Below are 15,377 nucleotides of genomic sequence, written 5' to 3' on the forward strand. Positions count from 1 at the left end.
ATATTAAGTCTATTATTTGTGTATGAACTAATTATTTACACTTTTCATAAAATGTGAAAACTATGTATAAAGTCAAATATAAATATTTACTTATTTACAGTAGAAAATTTCTTTTTGCACCTATTCATAGTCATTCATTTGTGCAATAGTAGCAGATTTTTGCAATTAATCACAAGAGCCATCAAGCCAACCATCTCTCCATCTTTGATTAACTAATTTACAATCAAATATAGGTTTACCTAACTTTATATTGACTTCATTGTGAATTTCACAAAGCCATTGACTTAGCTGATGTCGAGAGTCAGTTCTAGGTGGTGACACTTTTAACTGCTCTTGTAAATCTCCTGCACAAATATGGCAGGGATAGAACTGTGATAATAGGTGAAAAAACGTTTTCATATCTTTTCTCTGTTCTGTTGATGGATTTTTTGGATAATAAGCTGCCATTGTATGTAGAAATGACCATGTATTAGAACCTAGAGAATCCCTGTCCAAGGGACAGTCTTTTCTTGCATCCACTGTTGTTTCAACAATATTTTTATTGTCAGTTTTCGATTTTTCCTGCTCTGACTCCTAAAAAATATAAAAATTTCAAATATTACTCACTCAATAAATTTGTAGATATCATTGCGTCATCTGCTCTCAATACAAACTTTTTCAGCATCCATGGCTTGTTTCTGCATTTTTGCCCACGATTTGAAGTCAGAGCAAGTACGACAAGGTTTTCTAGGTTCCATCGTGCTCATAAGTAACCTTATTTAACCAATAAAAACTCCTAATAACTTTTAATTACACTCACGTTAGCCGTTTGTCGTACACCTTCTACTAGAGCTCTGCTTGCAGACGACGCTGCGCACATGACATGACGCGACTAACCTAACTTTTGTATTTCGTACTCTCTATTCACCAATATACATAGTTTACGCGTCGTCCGTTGAGTCGGTGCTGTGTTTATTGGGATGAAATGTGCATCTTGACGTGTGATTTTATATATTTTTTATGGTAAATATGTTGTAAATATGTGGGCTTGATGCGAAATAGAATTTATTTTTTCTTGTGAAACATGGATAATACGGAATTGCTGTTTTTTGATACATTCTCTCACGATATATCAGAAGTAAGAATTTACCAATAAGTAGTATTATAGTTTACGCTTTTTGAAATATGTTTTTTCATATAATATTCTTTCTTAGGAGCTAAATTTGGACTTAGTTCAGTTCCCTAAGCCAGTGTATATAAGTGAAATAAGAATAATTCCTCTAGGAGCTAGAGTACAAGCTGATTTCCCTGGTGGAGTTCGCCTTGGGTAGAAAAACATTTGCTCTTTTCTTCATTGACACTTACAATTGTTTTTGATTCACTCAAGAGATAAAATAATTTTCTTTAATATTTTAGGGCAACTAATCCATCACAATTTGAAATAGAATTTTTCGTTAATGATTTGAGTAAGCCAGGAGCTTCAACATTTGAATCCCTTGGTGGACTAGAATACAAACAAAATGTTCACATTCAACTAGAGTGTGATAGAAAACATTTGCCAACAGATGGTTTGGTTCTAAGAGGATGGTACACAACAATAACTTTGGCTGTATATGGATCTTTAACAAAATCTCTTAGTACTCCGCCAGAAATTCCAGCTCCAGCACCTGCTCCAACAGCTCCTGTTCCAGTACCACAAGAGGAGGTACCAGTCAATATTAGTCGAACTTCTGATCAAGAGCAAGAGTGGTATTATGAAAATAAAGGACACACTAATGCACAAGTAAGTAAAAACAATCAATTACATCATTTCATCATTTGAAGAAATCGAAATTTTGTGTGATAAATTTGAATTATTTTGATTAGAAATCACAGGAAACGAGTGCAGTACCAACTCCATCTCCACCAGTTCATGCCGAACCTACGAGAACTTCATCAGCTGAGCCACCAAAATCAGAATCTCAACAATGGAAAGAAGGATCACCCCACTCACATAAAAGTGCAAAGCGGCCCACAACTCCACCTACAGAATCCTTGGTTTCACTCAGTCCTGAATCGATTTCTGCAGAAGAAGAAGAAGGAGAAAGAGAAGAGACTGAAGAACAAGGTGCAATAGAGCCGTTTGAGCCAATTCTATCAGATGAAGACGTTATGGCAGATGATGAACCACCTCCTGTAGATATAGAATATGAAGCAATTGATGCAGATGAACTTTATGGTATTCACCCTCCAGATCTATTAGAAATAGAAAAACAAGAACAATCGTTTGAAGAGAAAATTGATGAAAATGTTGTACAAAAACTGAAAGATGTGATCGGCTTATTGTCAAAGTCTGTCTCAAATTTTAATAGTGCCACTGGACAAGAGAAAGAGATGTTTGTTCACAATTGTGAAAACTTGTGTGCAACTTTAAAAAACTTTGTAACAGATTCGAAAGACTTGAAAAACTTGTCAAACATTGTTGAAGCAGGATTAAATGTTGAATTCGCATGTACACAACCGCAGCCAGCATATAAAGTGCGTCACGTGAAAGTTGGCGTGAGATTAGCCGAAGCTCTGTGTCGTCTGTCGTCGGGACCAGAGACCGTTTTGGAAGTAAAAGCGCCTGAAAAATTATTGTCGCTGTGCATGCGTGAAAACGTAGCTTTGCCTGTGAAATTAGCAGCCATCAGAGCTGTGGACGCTGCACTTATCAGTCCGAAGATTGTAGAAGAATTTTTAAAAACGGAAAATGAACTGTACAAACTGTGTCTGATGATGCTCGACTCTACAAAGCTTGCTAGATTGAAGTATGCTCTAAGTTCGTTGCTAAGGAAGATACATATTTATGAATGCTTGTCGGAGATAAAGGATTTAACCGAAGTCGTAGTTGTGGAATTAATGAAAGCGTACACTTATGCGCCCACGTTAATGGCTCAACCGAAACGTCAATTACCCGCTAGTGCTCAGATGGAAATTGAAAGGGAACAGAATCGCAATCCGCGTAAGCATTTGATTGCTTACTTTGACCATTGGAAACTCGCAAATCGTTTGCTCGTAGCTTTATGTTCACCTGAATCCGACATTAATTTAATCAAAGCATGTCGTGAGTTTGTGGCACTTCTTGCTGACACGAAAGAAGGTTTGCTATATTTGCTGAAGGAGGCAGAAATTACAAAATTATTACTGGAAGCTCTTAATTACAAGGAGAACGGGATTGGAAACGATATCGCTTGGCGTCTACAAGTCGTTCAGTGCTTGATGAGAATAACAAATCAAATGGATGACTGGACATCAATTCGAAAATTGCACTCTTTCCTTATTTTTCCTGAAGGATTGCAAGCAATTATCGACGTGGTTCCCTTGGGTACCTTTATTGATGTACTGATTCCCTGCCTCGCCAATAGCGACATTGCTGATTTCGCTGCTGAAATTATAGCAACGTGCATTCGTTACTCTAGCGAAGTGGATATTTTCCAAACCCGCGCGTCTAATTTATTAGATAAATACTCAAGCAATACAGTATTACGCGATGTGATTCCGCATTTGAACATTGCTTCTCAGAGTTCCAACTGGAATTACGGTGACGTTTCGTCGCTTGTTAGTATTCTCAGAAGAAATACTGATGTGGCTTCGACTCTTCCAGGTACGTTAAAATTTACCATTCTATATATTTTAAGCTACTTTCTGTTGAGCTTCATTCTAAAATATCATTTATTTGAAGGTGAACTGACAACGGTTTGTCGTATTTTACATTATCTGGTGCTTCCACCCCACGATGACGTAGATCCCATGGAACCGTACGTTGAATTGAAGCATCGAAATGCTCTAACGAATTTATTTGCCGCCGGTGGTCTAACAGCTCTAGTTGGAATTATGACTCATATCAGTCAATTTTATGAGCAACCTTTGCTTCATCGTGCTTCACTTACCGGACGGAGACGTTTGTCTCTGATCGCCTTGCTCACGCCGTGTGTAAGATTGACTCGGGCGATCCTAGAACGATTGGTAAAATGCATGGCAACCGACTTCAAAGACTTGACTGCAGTGGTTCCATTGCTTGGAGTTTATTGTCTCATTGAATCAATGCCTCAGAGCAATTCCAAATGTATGCTATCGAACGAGATTGTCGAAACGCTTTTGGTGTTCACTCGAGCAGTCGATTCCGACGGTTCTGGCAATGTAGCAAAGTCATTGTGGACGCAAATGCTTGGAGAAGTGTTGAAGATGGTCTCCTCTCATCCATTTAACTTTGCTCCAGGCTTGAAGCTACTCACAAAACTGTTGCCGCCTATCCTGACATCCAAGGAAGCCAGCTCTCAAGATAAAGCCCGCGTACTGGGTTTTAGAAAGCTCTGGTCGGCGCATCTGCAAGCTCAGGCAAGTAGCCTCACGGAAACTCTAAGGTATGTGATTAGCTTAGATGATTTCACATATTAAAAAATTCTTTAGTAACTAAATTATATTTGTTGTTTTATTAAAGGTTATTGTGTGCCAGTTGGAATACAGAATTGCTGTCGCTAGTCTCAAACGTATGCAAGCAGTTGAGTGACTTGGCTGCACCTACGGCACTGCTCGTTGGTCGTTGTCTGTTGGACGGCATACTCACTGCCAGTCCGCTAGAGAACCATTTGCCGATACTGGTCTTACTCACCGATTTGACAAGGCATGCACCTATGAAAGCGACTCTCTTGACTCTTACAAATCCTGCGTCTCGAGCACAAGTAAAATCTGATCAGAAATATCCTCCAGTTATTGAAATGATGTGCACGGCTTTGAGAAATACTAACGATGTTAACGTCCAAAGAGAGCTCGTTGATATTTTTGAAACACTTTGCGACTACAGGCTCTGCTTAGTTCAAGAGAGCCCGGAGTCATTGGATAAGCAACTGGCTCATTCAGTTCCCAGCAAAGAACCTTTGGTTGTGATTATCGCAGCCTTAATTGACATTCTCGCGAGTGCATCCAAGTATTCCATGGATATTGTGGAGACTGCCTTGAATATACTCTTGTCTTTAACTACTCACAATTACGGGCTTTATCACGTGAAAAGTTGTTTGGAAAATAATCCAGATGCTTTGAGAAACCTTCTTGATTACGTTGCGGAAAGTACGTTTTTATTTTTTAAATATTATTTGCCTTTTGTTTTTAATATTCAGTAAAATTTGTACATATATTTTCAGCTATATCTGAAAAAGAAGACCAAGAAAAGAATGAATCTTTACCAAAACTCGTAGTGGATTTTCTCGGCAGTTTGATTTTCTGCAAGACCCCTGAGAGAACATTATCTCTGCGAGTTCCTCAACTGTCAACGCTCTTATCTTGGGAAAAAGAAAATCATCCATTGCTAAAAATCACTCAAGCTGCAGAGCTAGTAGAGTCTCTGCATGTTGTCGAAGATAAAGAAGAAAAAGAACCAATTCCAGAAATGCTTGAGCCTTTACTTTTACCACCCGAGGCTTTATTAAATCAATTTACTCAACGGTCTATAGCACCACCGATTATCAACGATAAAGAAAAATTTAAGAAATCGCTTTTGGAAATACAAAATGACAATCCTGTAGATCTACTAGCATTATCTGCTGAACTTTTGCCGGCAGACTTCAATCTGCTGGCAGAAGCTCAGAGAATATGTTCAAAGGTGCCTCTTGATTTTACAATGCATACAAAGGAACAAGATGAAAATCAAGATAGGAAAATTCAGAAACAAACAACCGTCCTTACTACTAAAACGAAACAACCTTTCGGTGAATTTTTTGTTATAAAATATGTATTAATATAAAAGAGTTGTTCTGATTAATTGTTTCTTTTACAGTCGCACCTATGCGTGGTAGAAGCCAGTATTCTAACTCTATGCGTAGTAATTCAGTCAGTGGTGTAGGTAGAGGCGCTGACCCATTCCGTTCGCGGCCACCAAATACTTCGAGACCTCCGTCCCTACATGTGGACGACTTTGTGGCATTAGAAACTTGTGGAGCACAGCCGACTGGGCCCACAGGCTATAATAAATTGAGTATCAGGGGCTCCAGCCAGTCGAGAGGTGTAATTGCAAGTTCAAGAAGCCGGCCGTGGGCTCCTGAGACGAGACCATCGTACATGCGTTAATGAAATCGTAACAGCTGATTTAAGTAACGATATATTTTTTATTTCGGATAACAATTGTAGAAAAGAACATTTTTTATACAATTCAAATAAGTAATGTATATAATGTGTGATGACAAGATCGATAGTTTAACATGTTGAAATGACAATGTAATTTTATTATACATTTGAACTATGTACATGTATTTATGCATTTTTATTACTGTGCTCAACTACAACTTTCCTTCCCATATCTCCTTGCCAACTCTTAAATCTCAAATTAAACTTTGCAAAGCCGACTTTGAATCGTTCGCTTTCTGTACTTCGATGCTAGTGAAAAAGAAAAATACGCGTTTCAGTTATGGAATTCAATCGTCAATCGATTTCTGAAATTGATATTTAATTTGGTTCCTTACCTTTGTTTTTACAAGAGCCGACATGTTTTGTTGAAATGTGATCATCTTTTCGAATGTTTGTTCATCCAATCTTATTCTTTCATATTTCATTTTTTCCATCAATTCAAGTATAAAGGGAAAATCGCGTTTATCAAATGCACTAGTTAGCAAACTGTCAGCAATGTATTTATTCATTGTATGGCCTGTAGCTTTCATAGCATTTATTAAATTACGTGATTCATTTGAAGTAGAACATGAGAGGGCCAAAACACCATATGTGACAATGTTTGGTTTTAAATCAGCCCTATGAATTTCATCAAGGACAGCCTAAAAGTAATAGAATAATATCAAATTGAATGGATTTGATTTTTGTGTAATAATACCAACAATTTTTAACTTACTTTTGCCTCCTTTTTAGCACCACGAAGTGCTCGCTTTTTTATTAGCATATTGAAAAAATCTATATCTAAAGGTATTTTATTATTTTTAGCATGCTTTATTATAGTGTTTTCTGCTGTAATAGAAGGTGGTACTAAATCTATTAGATAAGTTACTGATTTAATGTTTGGCTCTACTCTGTCATTTTTCATTTTTTCTAAAAATCCTTCAACACCACCAAATAGAATTAATTTATTTTGTTTTAAAACTGCATCCAAATCAATATTAACAATTGACTCTGGTAAACTGTCATCATTTACGTTTGCAGGTAAATTATCAGTTGCATTTGATTTTTCAGATGAAGGAGCTTCTATTAATTTAGGTGTTTTGTAAATATTTTGTAAAGGTAAATTACTGAGAACTGGAGGATATATTAATAGATCTGGTCTATTATTATCAGTAACAATAACGGCACATTCTTCGTCTTTGAGCAGCAAGTCATTGACTGTACAATTTCCAAAATGACAATCTCGAATGGCTCTTAACAAAAGGTTATAACTAAATATAGTTGGTGGTACCTAAAAAATAAAAATGTTCGATTTGATATAGTCAATTTTGAAGTTTTATTACAATACTCAATTCACCTTTAATTTCCTCATCAACTGCCAAATGCGTACAACATATTTTAAACCAGATTCAGTATTGGAATTAGCAGCATACATTAAGCTGCATAAAGTTGATATTCCAATTTTCATGTTATTGTCTAACATCTTTTGTAACAGTTTATTAGCTTCATCAAGCTTGTGATGTTTACCGTAAGCTTTTATTAAAACATTATAATGAACCTGATTTATAGGATAGCTTGTTTTAATCATATCAATTTTTACTCTTTGTAAATAATTCAAGGCTTTTTCAGAATCAGGACTATTAGCACAGGCATCTAGTAGACTAGTATAAACATTTCCTTTAATTTTGTAATGCCTACATTTCATTTGACTATAATATTGATAACACTTTTTGATATCACCTTGCATAGCAAATGCTTTGATTAAAAGAGTAAACATATAGCTTGTAGGTTTATCTTTGTTTTGCTTACATTTCACAATCACATATTCTGCAAGTTCTAAATCTCCTTTCGCTACATGATTTTTAATCATTTCAGCATATTGACCTGCTGATGGCTTCAATTTTCTAGGTATTTTCACATTTATTTCTTTTAGTCTTTTCTCTTCTTTCAATTCTTCTGAATCCAAACCAACCTTTTCATACTTCATTCTACCAAGTAAACCAAATTCTTCATCAATTTCTGCATTAAGTGGCATTGATGTTAATGGTGGATATTCTATTGGCTTTGGTGCATCATTTAAATAAGTAGAAGTGAAAATATTAAACACTGAATCATACTTTATATTACTCAAAGCACAGTACACTGGTGTTTTTAAATTGTTCTTTTTTAAAGTATGAATGTGGGCTAACACTGAATAACTTTTCATACTCAAATCATATTTAAAGTAACTGTATGTTTTTGATATAAAGTTCATGAAATTCGTACTAGAACTAAGCTTAGAAGGAATCATTTTTATTTGATATTTCACCTTAAACGTAGTTTTTGCGTATTTGTTTTTTGGATTTTTAGGTTAAACTACCGGCATTATATTTTGCAATGTAAAGCTTCCTAATGTTGATATTTTTACCAATTAGTATTAGAAGAAAATAAAATGCAACGTACAAGATGATTATATTGTCATTTTTCAACTAATAAAGCTGGTAATTTCAACTTTATTGTTAAACACGAGATCCATTTAATCACACGATGCGTAATATATTATGACTTCATATATATGTCTCCGAGCCCAACACGCCGAGTACTGAGTGCATACTATACCTCAGTGATGACTCCTTCCTTCTGTTTCACGTGCTCACTGCTGTGCTGTGTGCGATTTGACTTGCGAGTTGCGAGATGAAACGAGCGGAGTCTTCTGCTCGCTCAGCTTGTTACGAGAATTTAGATTATGCGATGCGAAAAGTTATTTTTTTGTTACTTGAGTCTGTTTCATAGCGTAGCATTTACAGGTCGGTCGCTGTGAGTTAGGAATTTCACGTTTATTTATGAATATATTAAATTTTTCATGAAGGATTCACGTCAAAGTAAGTATAGGTTATGGTAGAACTAAATTTTATTTTAAATTATACCGACACCACCGTTATACATAACATTTCTTAAGATTACATTTTTTTGTATCAATTATGTTTATATAATTTAAATGAATTTTTCAGTATGTTTCGATTTGAAAACTTAAAAAAGCTATCTATTCAAATTGGAGTCATTGGAGGAATAGCAACAGTTATTATGATCAACACAATACCTTATATAATGAATAAACAAATAAAAAAATCAGAAATATATGAAGAAGCTATAAAGCTAATAAAAAGTCATTCTGAAGCTGTAAAGTACTTAGGTGAACCAATCGAAGATGGTTACATAGTTGTTACAAAGAAAGACAAGTATGGTAATGATGATCATAAAAGTTGGTTTAATATCCCAGTGAAAGGATCAAAGTCAACAGGAAATTTGTACTGTGAAACTATGTTTATAAAAGATAAAGAAACAAAACAAGTTGAAAAAGCTGTGTTGTCTAAGTTAGAACTTACAATAAAAAGTGTACCAGGCTACAAATTATTGATAAAGAGAGCAGAATAATTTATTGAAAATATTTATCTTTATTATATAAATGTTTGTAAAGGCATGTCTGTTACACCTTCTGGAATTTTTAAACCGCGTCTTGTATATCCAAAGCCAGCTTGGATAATGTGTATCGCAGCTGAAATTGTTAATTCCACACTCTTTTCATCTCCTATTTTAGGGTTCACTTCAACTAAATCAAGAGCATTTAATCTGTTAGTCCTGTATAGTTCCTCCATTGCATGGATACCTTCTCTTAAGGATAAACCTCCTCGAACTACAAACAAATACAATTAATTTAAATTCATTTTCAAAGTAATTCAAATTTATTTTAATAAATGTTAGTCATTATCCCAAATATTAATACCTGCTGTACCTGTGCTGGGAGCTTCAAGTGGATCCAAGGAATCAATATCAAAGCTAATATGTAATGATTTATTATTGTCAGGGTCAACTTTTCTTAAAGCCATATGTATAATGTCATGAATGCCTGCAAAGTAAAGTAATGATTTTGTTTATTTAAATTAAATTTATCAAATTTCTGATCTGCATACTTTTATTTAAATAAATTCTAGTTATGCTAATCTTATATTAAATGTATTTCAATACTCAAAAATAATTTTACCATATCTTTCAACATCTTCCATTCCAAAAGCTGTGATACCAAATTTTTCAATAACTAATCTTTCATAACTATCAACTGATCTTAAACCAATATATGCTACATTTCGAATTGATAACCTAATAAAAAAATGAATTTTTTTAAGGAAACTAGTGAAGAGTAAAATACTAAATTGATATTTAACGCTTTTTTTACATTGGTTGTTGCCAATCCATGCCAGGCAAATAGGGCCAATAGTCTGCTAATTCTGATGTTAACAATGCTACAGGCATTCCATGAACATTACCACTTCCACTTGTCTTATTGGTATTTAAATCGGCATGGGCATCTATCCAAAAAATAGCTACATTCTTTTTTTCCTACAACAAATAAAATATATAATTTTTCGACACTCCGTGCGCAAAGTGCGTCTTTCCCGCACGCTCGACAGAAAACGTGCGTTGAAAATCGCACTTTCCACACGTCGTATAAAAAAATACGGTACAGCACATGTTCGAGAAAGAGTTTCTCGTCTCGTGTACCTTTCCACCCTCGCTTCGCTCGGGCGTAAACGCCACACGAGACAGGAATCTACTTTCCCGCACTTGTATCGTAATGTACTATTCTTTAAATAGTTGAACAAAATGTATAAGCAGCCTTACTCTTGTACATACCTTGACATGACCATCTATTGAACCGATTCCAATACTGTGATCACCGCCAATTGTCAAAGCATTTCGCCCATCACGTAATATGCGCTGAACTTCTTCTGATAATTTTTGTGTACAACCAGCAACGTGACCGAGATGGGACATGTTATCCACATTTACATCTGATACATCATACTTAACATTACCGTAATCCTTAACATCGAGACCTAAAATATTTATTTTAAGTAGTCTTATTGAAAATAGCAATGTTAATATTGATTTTGCAAATACCTAATAATTTTAATTCATTAATCAAACCAGCGGCCCTTATAGTATCGGGAGCTTGCGCTACGCCTCCTTTTTTCTAAAATTTTGATATTTTTTAATCTTGAAAATCTAAAAAAATAATATAAATTGAATAACATACCTGTCCTTTTTCAAAAGGTACGCCAACTATTCCGACTTTAGCATAACTTCGCTCACCAACTTTACCAAAAATCTGTCTAACGCTCCGCGTAAGCATTTTGGTAAGAGGTTCGTGTTTACTCGTCAAGAGCAGATACGAATATGAGAAGTTGAAGAAAGATTACTCAATGACCTCTACCCTCCTGATAAAACCTATCTCTATGAAACATTTCACGGCCAGCATAGACGAGAGATAATAAGAAATGGAATATATTTGTACACTTTAATTATTTCATAATTCAAAACGAAAAGGTTATTGACCATTGAATGACTTTATTGCGAAAGATTTTTTTTCATTTATAAACAATTTTAGAGAAACTTCTCAAACAACAAGATGCCGATGGTTATATCCGTTGAAAAATCTTTATCAAATAAATCACTGACATAATCTTTTGGCGAAGCTTATCTGCTGATTATTGGCCTTTGATGGCTCATCTTACTTGGGCCCAAGCATGTCTTCGGGCCTGACCCATTGATCGAACTGCTCAGCCGTTAAACCGTTTTTCAGTGCCGATTCCTTGAGCGTCAGCTTTTCTTTGTGCGCCTGTTTAGCGATAGCTGCCGCCTATAATAGTTCCAAACAATTGTTTAGATTTATTTCAATTATGTCACTTTGTCTGTTGTTTACGCAGAAAACTGATACTTACCTTATCGTAACCGATGTGTGGGTTCAGGGCAGTGACCAGCATCAAACTCTCGTTCATGATTTTCTTGATGGCGTCGATGTTGGGCTGGATTCCAACGACGCAGTTCTTGGTAAAGGCAGCGGAAGCATCTCCAAGTAGCCTTGCAGATCTAAGAACGTTGGCCACGATCACAGGTTTGAAGACGTTCAGCTCGAAGTGCCCGTTGCTGCCACCGACAGTTGTCGCCACATGGTTGCCCATCACTTGGGCGCAAACCATCGTCATGGCTTCGCACTGCGTGGGGTTGACTTTGCCCGGCATGATGGAACTGCCTGGTTCGTTCTCGGGCAACGAAAGCTCACCGAGACCGCAACGAGGCCCACTTCCCAGAAATCTGATGTCGTTGGCGATCTAAAAATATCCGATTGACGGCTGGTTAATCGTTTGCGTATCTCGCTTTTCGTCAATGTGTTGCAATATCAACGCACTTTCATTAAAGATACCGCAATGGTATTGAGAGCACCGTGAACTTCGACCAAGGCATCGTGAGCGGCCAGCGCCTCGAATTTGTTTGGTGCGCTGACAAACGGCAAACCAGTCAGAGCAGCAATTTTCGCGGCAGTCTTTTCGGCAAAGCCTTTTCGCGTGTTTAGACCTGTGCCCACGGCTGTGCCACCCAGAGCCAGCTGGTAGAGCCTGGGCAGTGTATCTTTCACTCGAGCGATTCCATTTTCCACTTGGGTTTGGTAAGCTACGGTCATAAAGATCATTTATATCTCGTTTGTTTCTTCTGGAATCTGACTTTTAACAGTGATACAAAATAATCTACCGAGACTTTGATAGTTCGGAGAAATTCACCTGAAAATTCTTGACCAAGAGTGAGTGGCACAGCGTCTTGCGTGTGTGTTCTTCCGATTTTAATTATGTCTTTCCAAGCCTCGGATTTCTCTTTAAGAGCGGCGTGCAATTGCTGCAGGCCGGGTATGAGGATTTTGTTAATTTCCAAAGCAACGGCAATGTGCATAGCCGTCGGGAAGGTATCGTTGGAACTCTGTGATTTATTCACATGATCGTTCGGGTGCACCGGATTTTTCGAGCCCAACTGGCCTCCCAAAAGTTCAATCGCACGGTTGGAAATCACCTGTCCAACGGAATACCATGACTATCGACTGTAATAAAATATCGCGTAGCATATGTGTAACATAAAAAAAAACGAACCTCGTTAGTGTTCATGTTGGTCTGGGTTCCAGATCCAGTTTGCCATATAACCAGAGGAAAGTGATCGTCGTAGAGCTTTCCACTGATCACGTCATCGGCAGCTTTACTGATGGCATCGGCAACTTTACGGTCCAGGCCATACTCTTTATTCACCTCGGCAGCCGCCTTCTTCAAGATTCCCATCGCCACGATCACGCCTTTCTAAAAATAAACCCGTCTCTCGTGGAATGTGAACTGATCAACACGTTATTAATGCAGTGGAAACTTTACCGGCATGCGTTCGGATCGGTCACCGATCGGGAAATTGATCACGGATCTCATCGTCTGAGCGCCATAATACTTGTCTGCCGGCACCTTTAGTTCGCCAAATGTGTCCCTCTCCAACCGAAACTCGCCGGTACTCTAAAATACCAAGTTTCAAATCGTTAATCGATGGCTAGAGCGAGCAAAACACCAGACGTGCATTTTAATATCAAGAATGAAAACGAACAGCTGAGTCGACCATTACGAAGAGTTTAACGAGGCTTATTGCCGGGCGAAAGACGATCAAGCACTGAAAGTCGCAATGCGAGGTCTCGCTCGGCTAGACGGAAAGATAAGCGGCAGAAATCATCTCTCGTTACACTTTCACGATACATTCGCTCGCGCGCGCGCACCACACGCAGGCGGGGGGAAAAAGTCGGCTAGAGAGCACGCTATTTGTAAACAACTTGATCGCGGCGTGAGTGCCGCTTGAATTACATTTTACTTTTTTCCCACCTGGACTCGATGCTAAATTTATAAGGCGTCGATGACATCAGATTAACCGGAGACAAAACCAAACGTCGATAATTATCGTCAATTTATTTTTGCCTTATTTGAAAATCCGGTTTTTTCTTTGTTTTTTATGCCGTCATCGTGCGATTAACGCAAGTTAGCGACTATAACTCACACCTCTAACGAATCTCAGCGAGTATCGTATAAAAACTTGCGTTAATGCAAACACATACTGTTTCTTCGGATGCTTAATTAATTGTTACATTAATCAATCATTAACGTAATTTCCATCTTAAACGGATGCTTAATTGCCACTGTAATTTTGCCGTAATTCATAATATACGTTAATTCACATAAAACAGATTAAATAAGTCTCAAATAAGTATATAAAAACAGTGTGTGTGCCATTTTAGTCACCTTTCTCGCGGTTGAAAAAATGACCCTGAACTTCATTCATGACACACTCAAAATTGTAGGTGTGTTCGGTTCTTTCACTTGATCATTTTTATCTTCCATTCAAGCTAGAGTCTATGGAATAACCTATAAGGTTATGGAGGCAAATATCCCAGGCGTTATCATAAAAAGGTTAGTGAACTTTTTTCATTATTATCGTCCAATCTCCCTTCAGTGTTTGAATGTTGAGGAGCAATGTAGATGTGCTTGCTGGCGCACACATCAACCAAAGTGATTACATAAAAGCATCGAAAAAAAAATCTCGCACGCCGAATAATCGTAAAAAAATGTCGCAAGTTCGGGCACCACGTAAAAGTTTCGATAAATATTCGAAGCCGAGTCGAGCGCAAAACAGCTTTTTGCCAACTTTGGCAGTACTTGCCTTGGTGGTCGAAGCAGCGCGGCATTTTTGGTCACACATAACGAGCCTTGGTTCAAGTAAAGCTGTGATATCCCTTGGTTGTCTCTTCAACGCGGCACCCGCGACTCTTAGTTTCAAAGCGTTGAATGCCATGATGTTCACTTATTTGTCTTCTGGAACAATTATATCTGTCAATTGTTCCAGCTAAATACACTGGCCGATGACGAAATGAGAGCGAAAGAGAGAAACGAAACGTTGCAGTAGCTTTGGCCTGATGATGATCAGCTGGGCCTTGCGCGGGTTTGTCTCAGAAAATCCGTCTGCTTAGTGCTCGCGTATTATACGTACGCTATAGATGTATGATATCTCCATGAGTATATCGTCTGCTAGAGAGGAAACTTACGTTGGCGCCGGTAAGCTCTGCTTTCTACTGGGCGATGGCCCCGCACCCGCTTATTTTCTCGAAAGTTCGCGCTTTGATAATGCCTCTCGTGGAGTCGGGCTATACTTTTTTTTAATCATTGTGTCATCACTTATCACGCGGCTGCCGCTTCACAGGACATGCGTTGTCAGTGGTGTTGTCACTTTACAAACAAAAGACGACAATATACTCGATTTGAAAACGATCGGTAAAGTTGATAATAGTGTTGCGTAAAGCGCATGTTTTAACATTAAAAAACTTTATTGGAAGTTTCAACGAACAATCTTGCTCGCGGTTTCGGTTCGCTCGGCGCGCACTCCGGCGGTGCTCG

General features: G+C 37.5%; 5 protein-coding genes across 10 annotated transcripts; 1 reads left to right on the forward strand and 4 right to left on the reverse strand.

The window, feature by feature from the left end:
• Window positions 1–10: 10 nt before the first annotated feature.
• Window positions 11–857, reverse strand: LOC131665152 (FAD-linked sulfhydryl oxidase ALR). Of its 3 annotated transcripts, XM_058936827.1 has the most exons (3): window positions 800–857; window positions 654–726; window positions 11–573 (listed from the first exon to the last, which is right to left on the reverse strand). In XM_058936827.1, the coding sequence occupies exons 2-3, from the start codon at window positions 681–683 to the stop codon at window positions 166–168; spliced, it is 438 nt and encodes a 145-aa protein (XP_058792810.1). In that variant the 5' UTR covers window positions 684–726; window positions 800–857; the 3' UTR covers window positions 11–165. The 3 variants fall into 3 exon arrangements, with proteins under 3 accessions (XP_058792810.1, XP_058792809.1, XP_058792811.1); XM_058936826.1 differs by having other exon boundaries at window positions 12–573; window positions 654–849; XM_058936828.1 differs by having other exon boundaries at window positions 166–518; window positions 607–808.
• Window positions 858–1,013: 156 nt separating this feature from the next.
• On the forward strand, window positions 1,014–6,089 carry LOC131665030 (protein virilizer). Its single transcript, XM_058936619.1, has 8 exons — window positions 1,014–1,117; window positions 1,194–1,306; window positions 1,396–1,762; window positions 1,846–3,604; window positions 3,683–4,364; window positions 4,442–5,067; window positions 5,142–5,705; window positions 5,774–6,089. The coding sequence occupies exons 1-8, from the start codon at window positions 1,064–1,066 to the stop codon at window positions 6,061–6,063; spliced, it is 4,455 nt and encodes a 1,484-aa protein (XP_058792602.1). The 5' UTR covers window positions 1,014–1,063; the 3' UTR covers window positions 6,064–6,089.
• A 153-nt stretch (window positions 6,090–6,242) lies between these two features.
• Window positions 6,243–8,721, reverse strand: LOC131665031 (pentatricopeptide repeat-containing protein 1, mitochondrial). Its single transcript, XM_058936620.1, has 4 exons — window positions 7,457–8,721; window positions 6,836–7,390; window positions 6,456–6,761; window positions 6,243–6,369 (listed from the first exon to the last, which is right to left on the reverse strand). The coding sequence occupies exons 1-4, from the start codon at window positions 8,387–8,389 to the stop codon at window positions 6,247–6,249; spliced, it is 1,917 nt and encodes a 638-aa protein (XP_058792603.1). The 5' UTR covers window positions 8,390–8,721; the 3' UTR covers window positions 6,243–6,246.
• A 663-nt stretch (window positions 8,722–9,384) lies between these two features.
• On the reverse strand, window positions 9,385–11,299 carry LOC131665032 (arginase, hepatic). Of its 2 annotated transcripts, none has more exons than XM_058936622.1 (7): window positions 11,174–11,299; window positions 11,038–11,110; window positions 10,771–10,973; window positions 10,313–10,476; window positions 10,121–10,236; window positions 9,872–9,985; window positions 9,385–9,772 (listed from the first exon to the last, which is right to left on the reverse strand). In XM_058936622.1, exons 1-7 carry the CDS (start codon window positions 11,267–11,269, stop codon window positions 9,537–9,539), a joined length of 1,002 nt encoding a protein of 333 aa, XP_058792605.1. In that variant the 5' UTR covers window positions 11,270–11,299; the 3' UTR covers window positions 9,385–9,536. The 2 variants fall into 2 exon arrangements, with proteins under 2 accessions (XP_058792605.1, XP_058792604.1); XM_058936621.1 differs by having other exon boundaries at window positions 9,863–9,985.
• Window positions 11,300–11,470: 171 nt separating this feature from the next.
• LOC131665101 (fumarate hydratase, mitochondrial-like) lies at window positions 11,471–15,365 on the reverse strand. 3 transcript variants are annotated; one of them, XM_058936728.1, is made up of 8 exons: window positions 15,029–15,365; window positions 14,647–14,795; window positions 13,326–13,457; window positions 13,056–13,256; window positions 12,696–12,978; window positions 12,326–12,588; window positions 11,859–12,248; window positions 11,471–11,776 (listed from the first exon to the last, which is right to left on the reverse strand). In XM_058936728.1, exons 2-8 carry the CDS (start codon window positions 14,776–14,778, stop codon window positions 11,648–11,650), a joined length of 1,530 nt encoding a protein of 509 aa, XP_058792711.1. In that variant the 5' UTR covers window positions 14,779–14,795; window positions 15,029–15,365; the 3' UTR covers window positions 11,471–11,647. The 3 variants fall into 3 exon arrangements, with proteins under 3 accessions (XP_058792711.1, XP_058792710.1, XP_058792712.1); XM_058936727.1 differs by having other exon boundaries at window positions 14,647–14,798; XM_058936729.1 differs by lacking the exons at window positions 14,647–14,795; window positions 15,029–15,365 and adding an exon at window positions 13,546–13,686.
• Window positions 15,366–15,377: the final 12 nt, after the last annotated feature.

The sequence above is a fragment of the Phymastichus coffea genome, unplaced genomic scaffold (assembly GCF_024137745.1).
Source record: "Phymastichus coffea isolate CEN01 unplaced genomic scaffold, Cenicafe_Pcof_1.1 PCOF00047, whole genome shotgun sequence".
In the NCBI taxonomy this organism is placed as follows: Eukaryota; Metazoa; Arthropoda; class Insecta; order Hymenoptera; family Eulophidae; genus Phymastichus; species Phymastichus coffea.

Excerpts from the sequence above, each read along its gene's own strand:
- LOC131665101 (XM_058936728.1), bottom strand. The coding sequence starts at position 14,778 with ATGGCATTCAACGCTTTGAAACTAAGAGTCGCGGGTGCCGCGTTGAAG. Across the intron at positions 12,249-12,325 it reads TTGCGGTATCTTTAATGAAA|ATCGCCAACGACATCAGATT; the intron begins GTGCGTTGATAT and ends GGATATTTTTAG. Across the intron at positions 11,777-11,858 it reads CACACATCGGTTACGATAAG|GCGGCAGCTATCGCTAAACA; the intron begins GTAAGTATCAGT and ends GAACTATTATAG.
- LOC131665030 (XM_058936619.1), top strand. The coding sequence starts at position 1,064 with ATGGATAATACGGAATTGCTGTTTTTTGATACATTCTCTCACGATATA. Across the intron at positions 1,118-1,193 it reads TCTCTCACGATATATCAGAA|GAGCTAAATTTGGACTTAGT; the intron begins GTAAGAATTTAC and ends ATTCTTTCTTAG. Across the intron at positions 1,307-1,395 it reads CCTGGTGGAGTTCGCCTTGG|GGCAACTAATCCATCACAAT; the intron begins GTAGAAAAACAT and ends TTAATATTTTAG.
- LOC131665152 (XM_058936826.1), bottom strand. The coding sequence starts at position 746 with ATGAGCACGATGGAACCTAGAAAACCTTGTCGTACTTGCTCTGACTTC. Across the intron at positions 574-653 it reads AAGCCATGGATGCTGAAAAA|GAGTCAGAGCAGGAAAAATC; the intron begins GTTTGTATTGAG and ends TATATTTTTTAG.
- LOC131665031 (XM_058936620.1), bottom strand. The coding sequence starts at position 8,389 with ATGATTCCTTCTAAGCTTAGTTCTAGTACGAATTTCATGAACTTTATA. Across the intron at positions 7,391-7,456 it reads AGTTGATGAGGAAATTAAAG|GTACCACCAACTATATTTAG; the intron begins GTGAATTGAGTA and ends TTTATTTTTTAG. Across the intron at positions 6,370-6,455 it reads CGGCTCTTGTAAAAACAAAG|CATCGAAGTACAGAAAGCGA; the intron begins GTAAGGAACCAA and ends CTTTTTCACTAG.
- LOC131665032 (XM_058936621.1), bottom strand. The coding sequence starts at position 11,269 with ATGCTTACGCGGAGCGTTAGACAGATTTTTGGTAAAGTTGGTGAGCGA. Across the intron at positions 11,111-11,173 it reads TACCTTTTGAAAAAGGACAG|AAAAAAGGAGGCGTAGCGCA; the intron begins GTATGTTATTCA and ends TCAAAATTTTAG. Across the intron at positions 10,237-10,312 it reads ATGGATTGGCAACAACCAAT|GTTATCAATTCGAAATGTAG; the intron begins GTAAAAAAAGCG and ends TTTTTTTATTAG.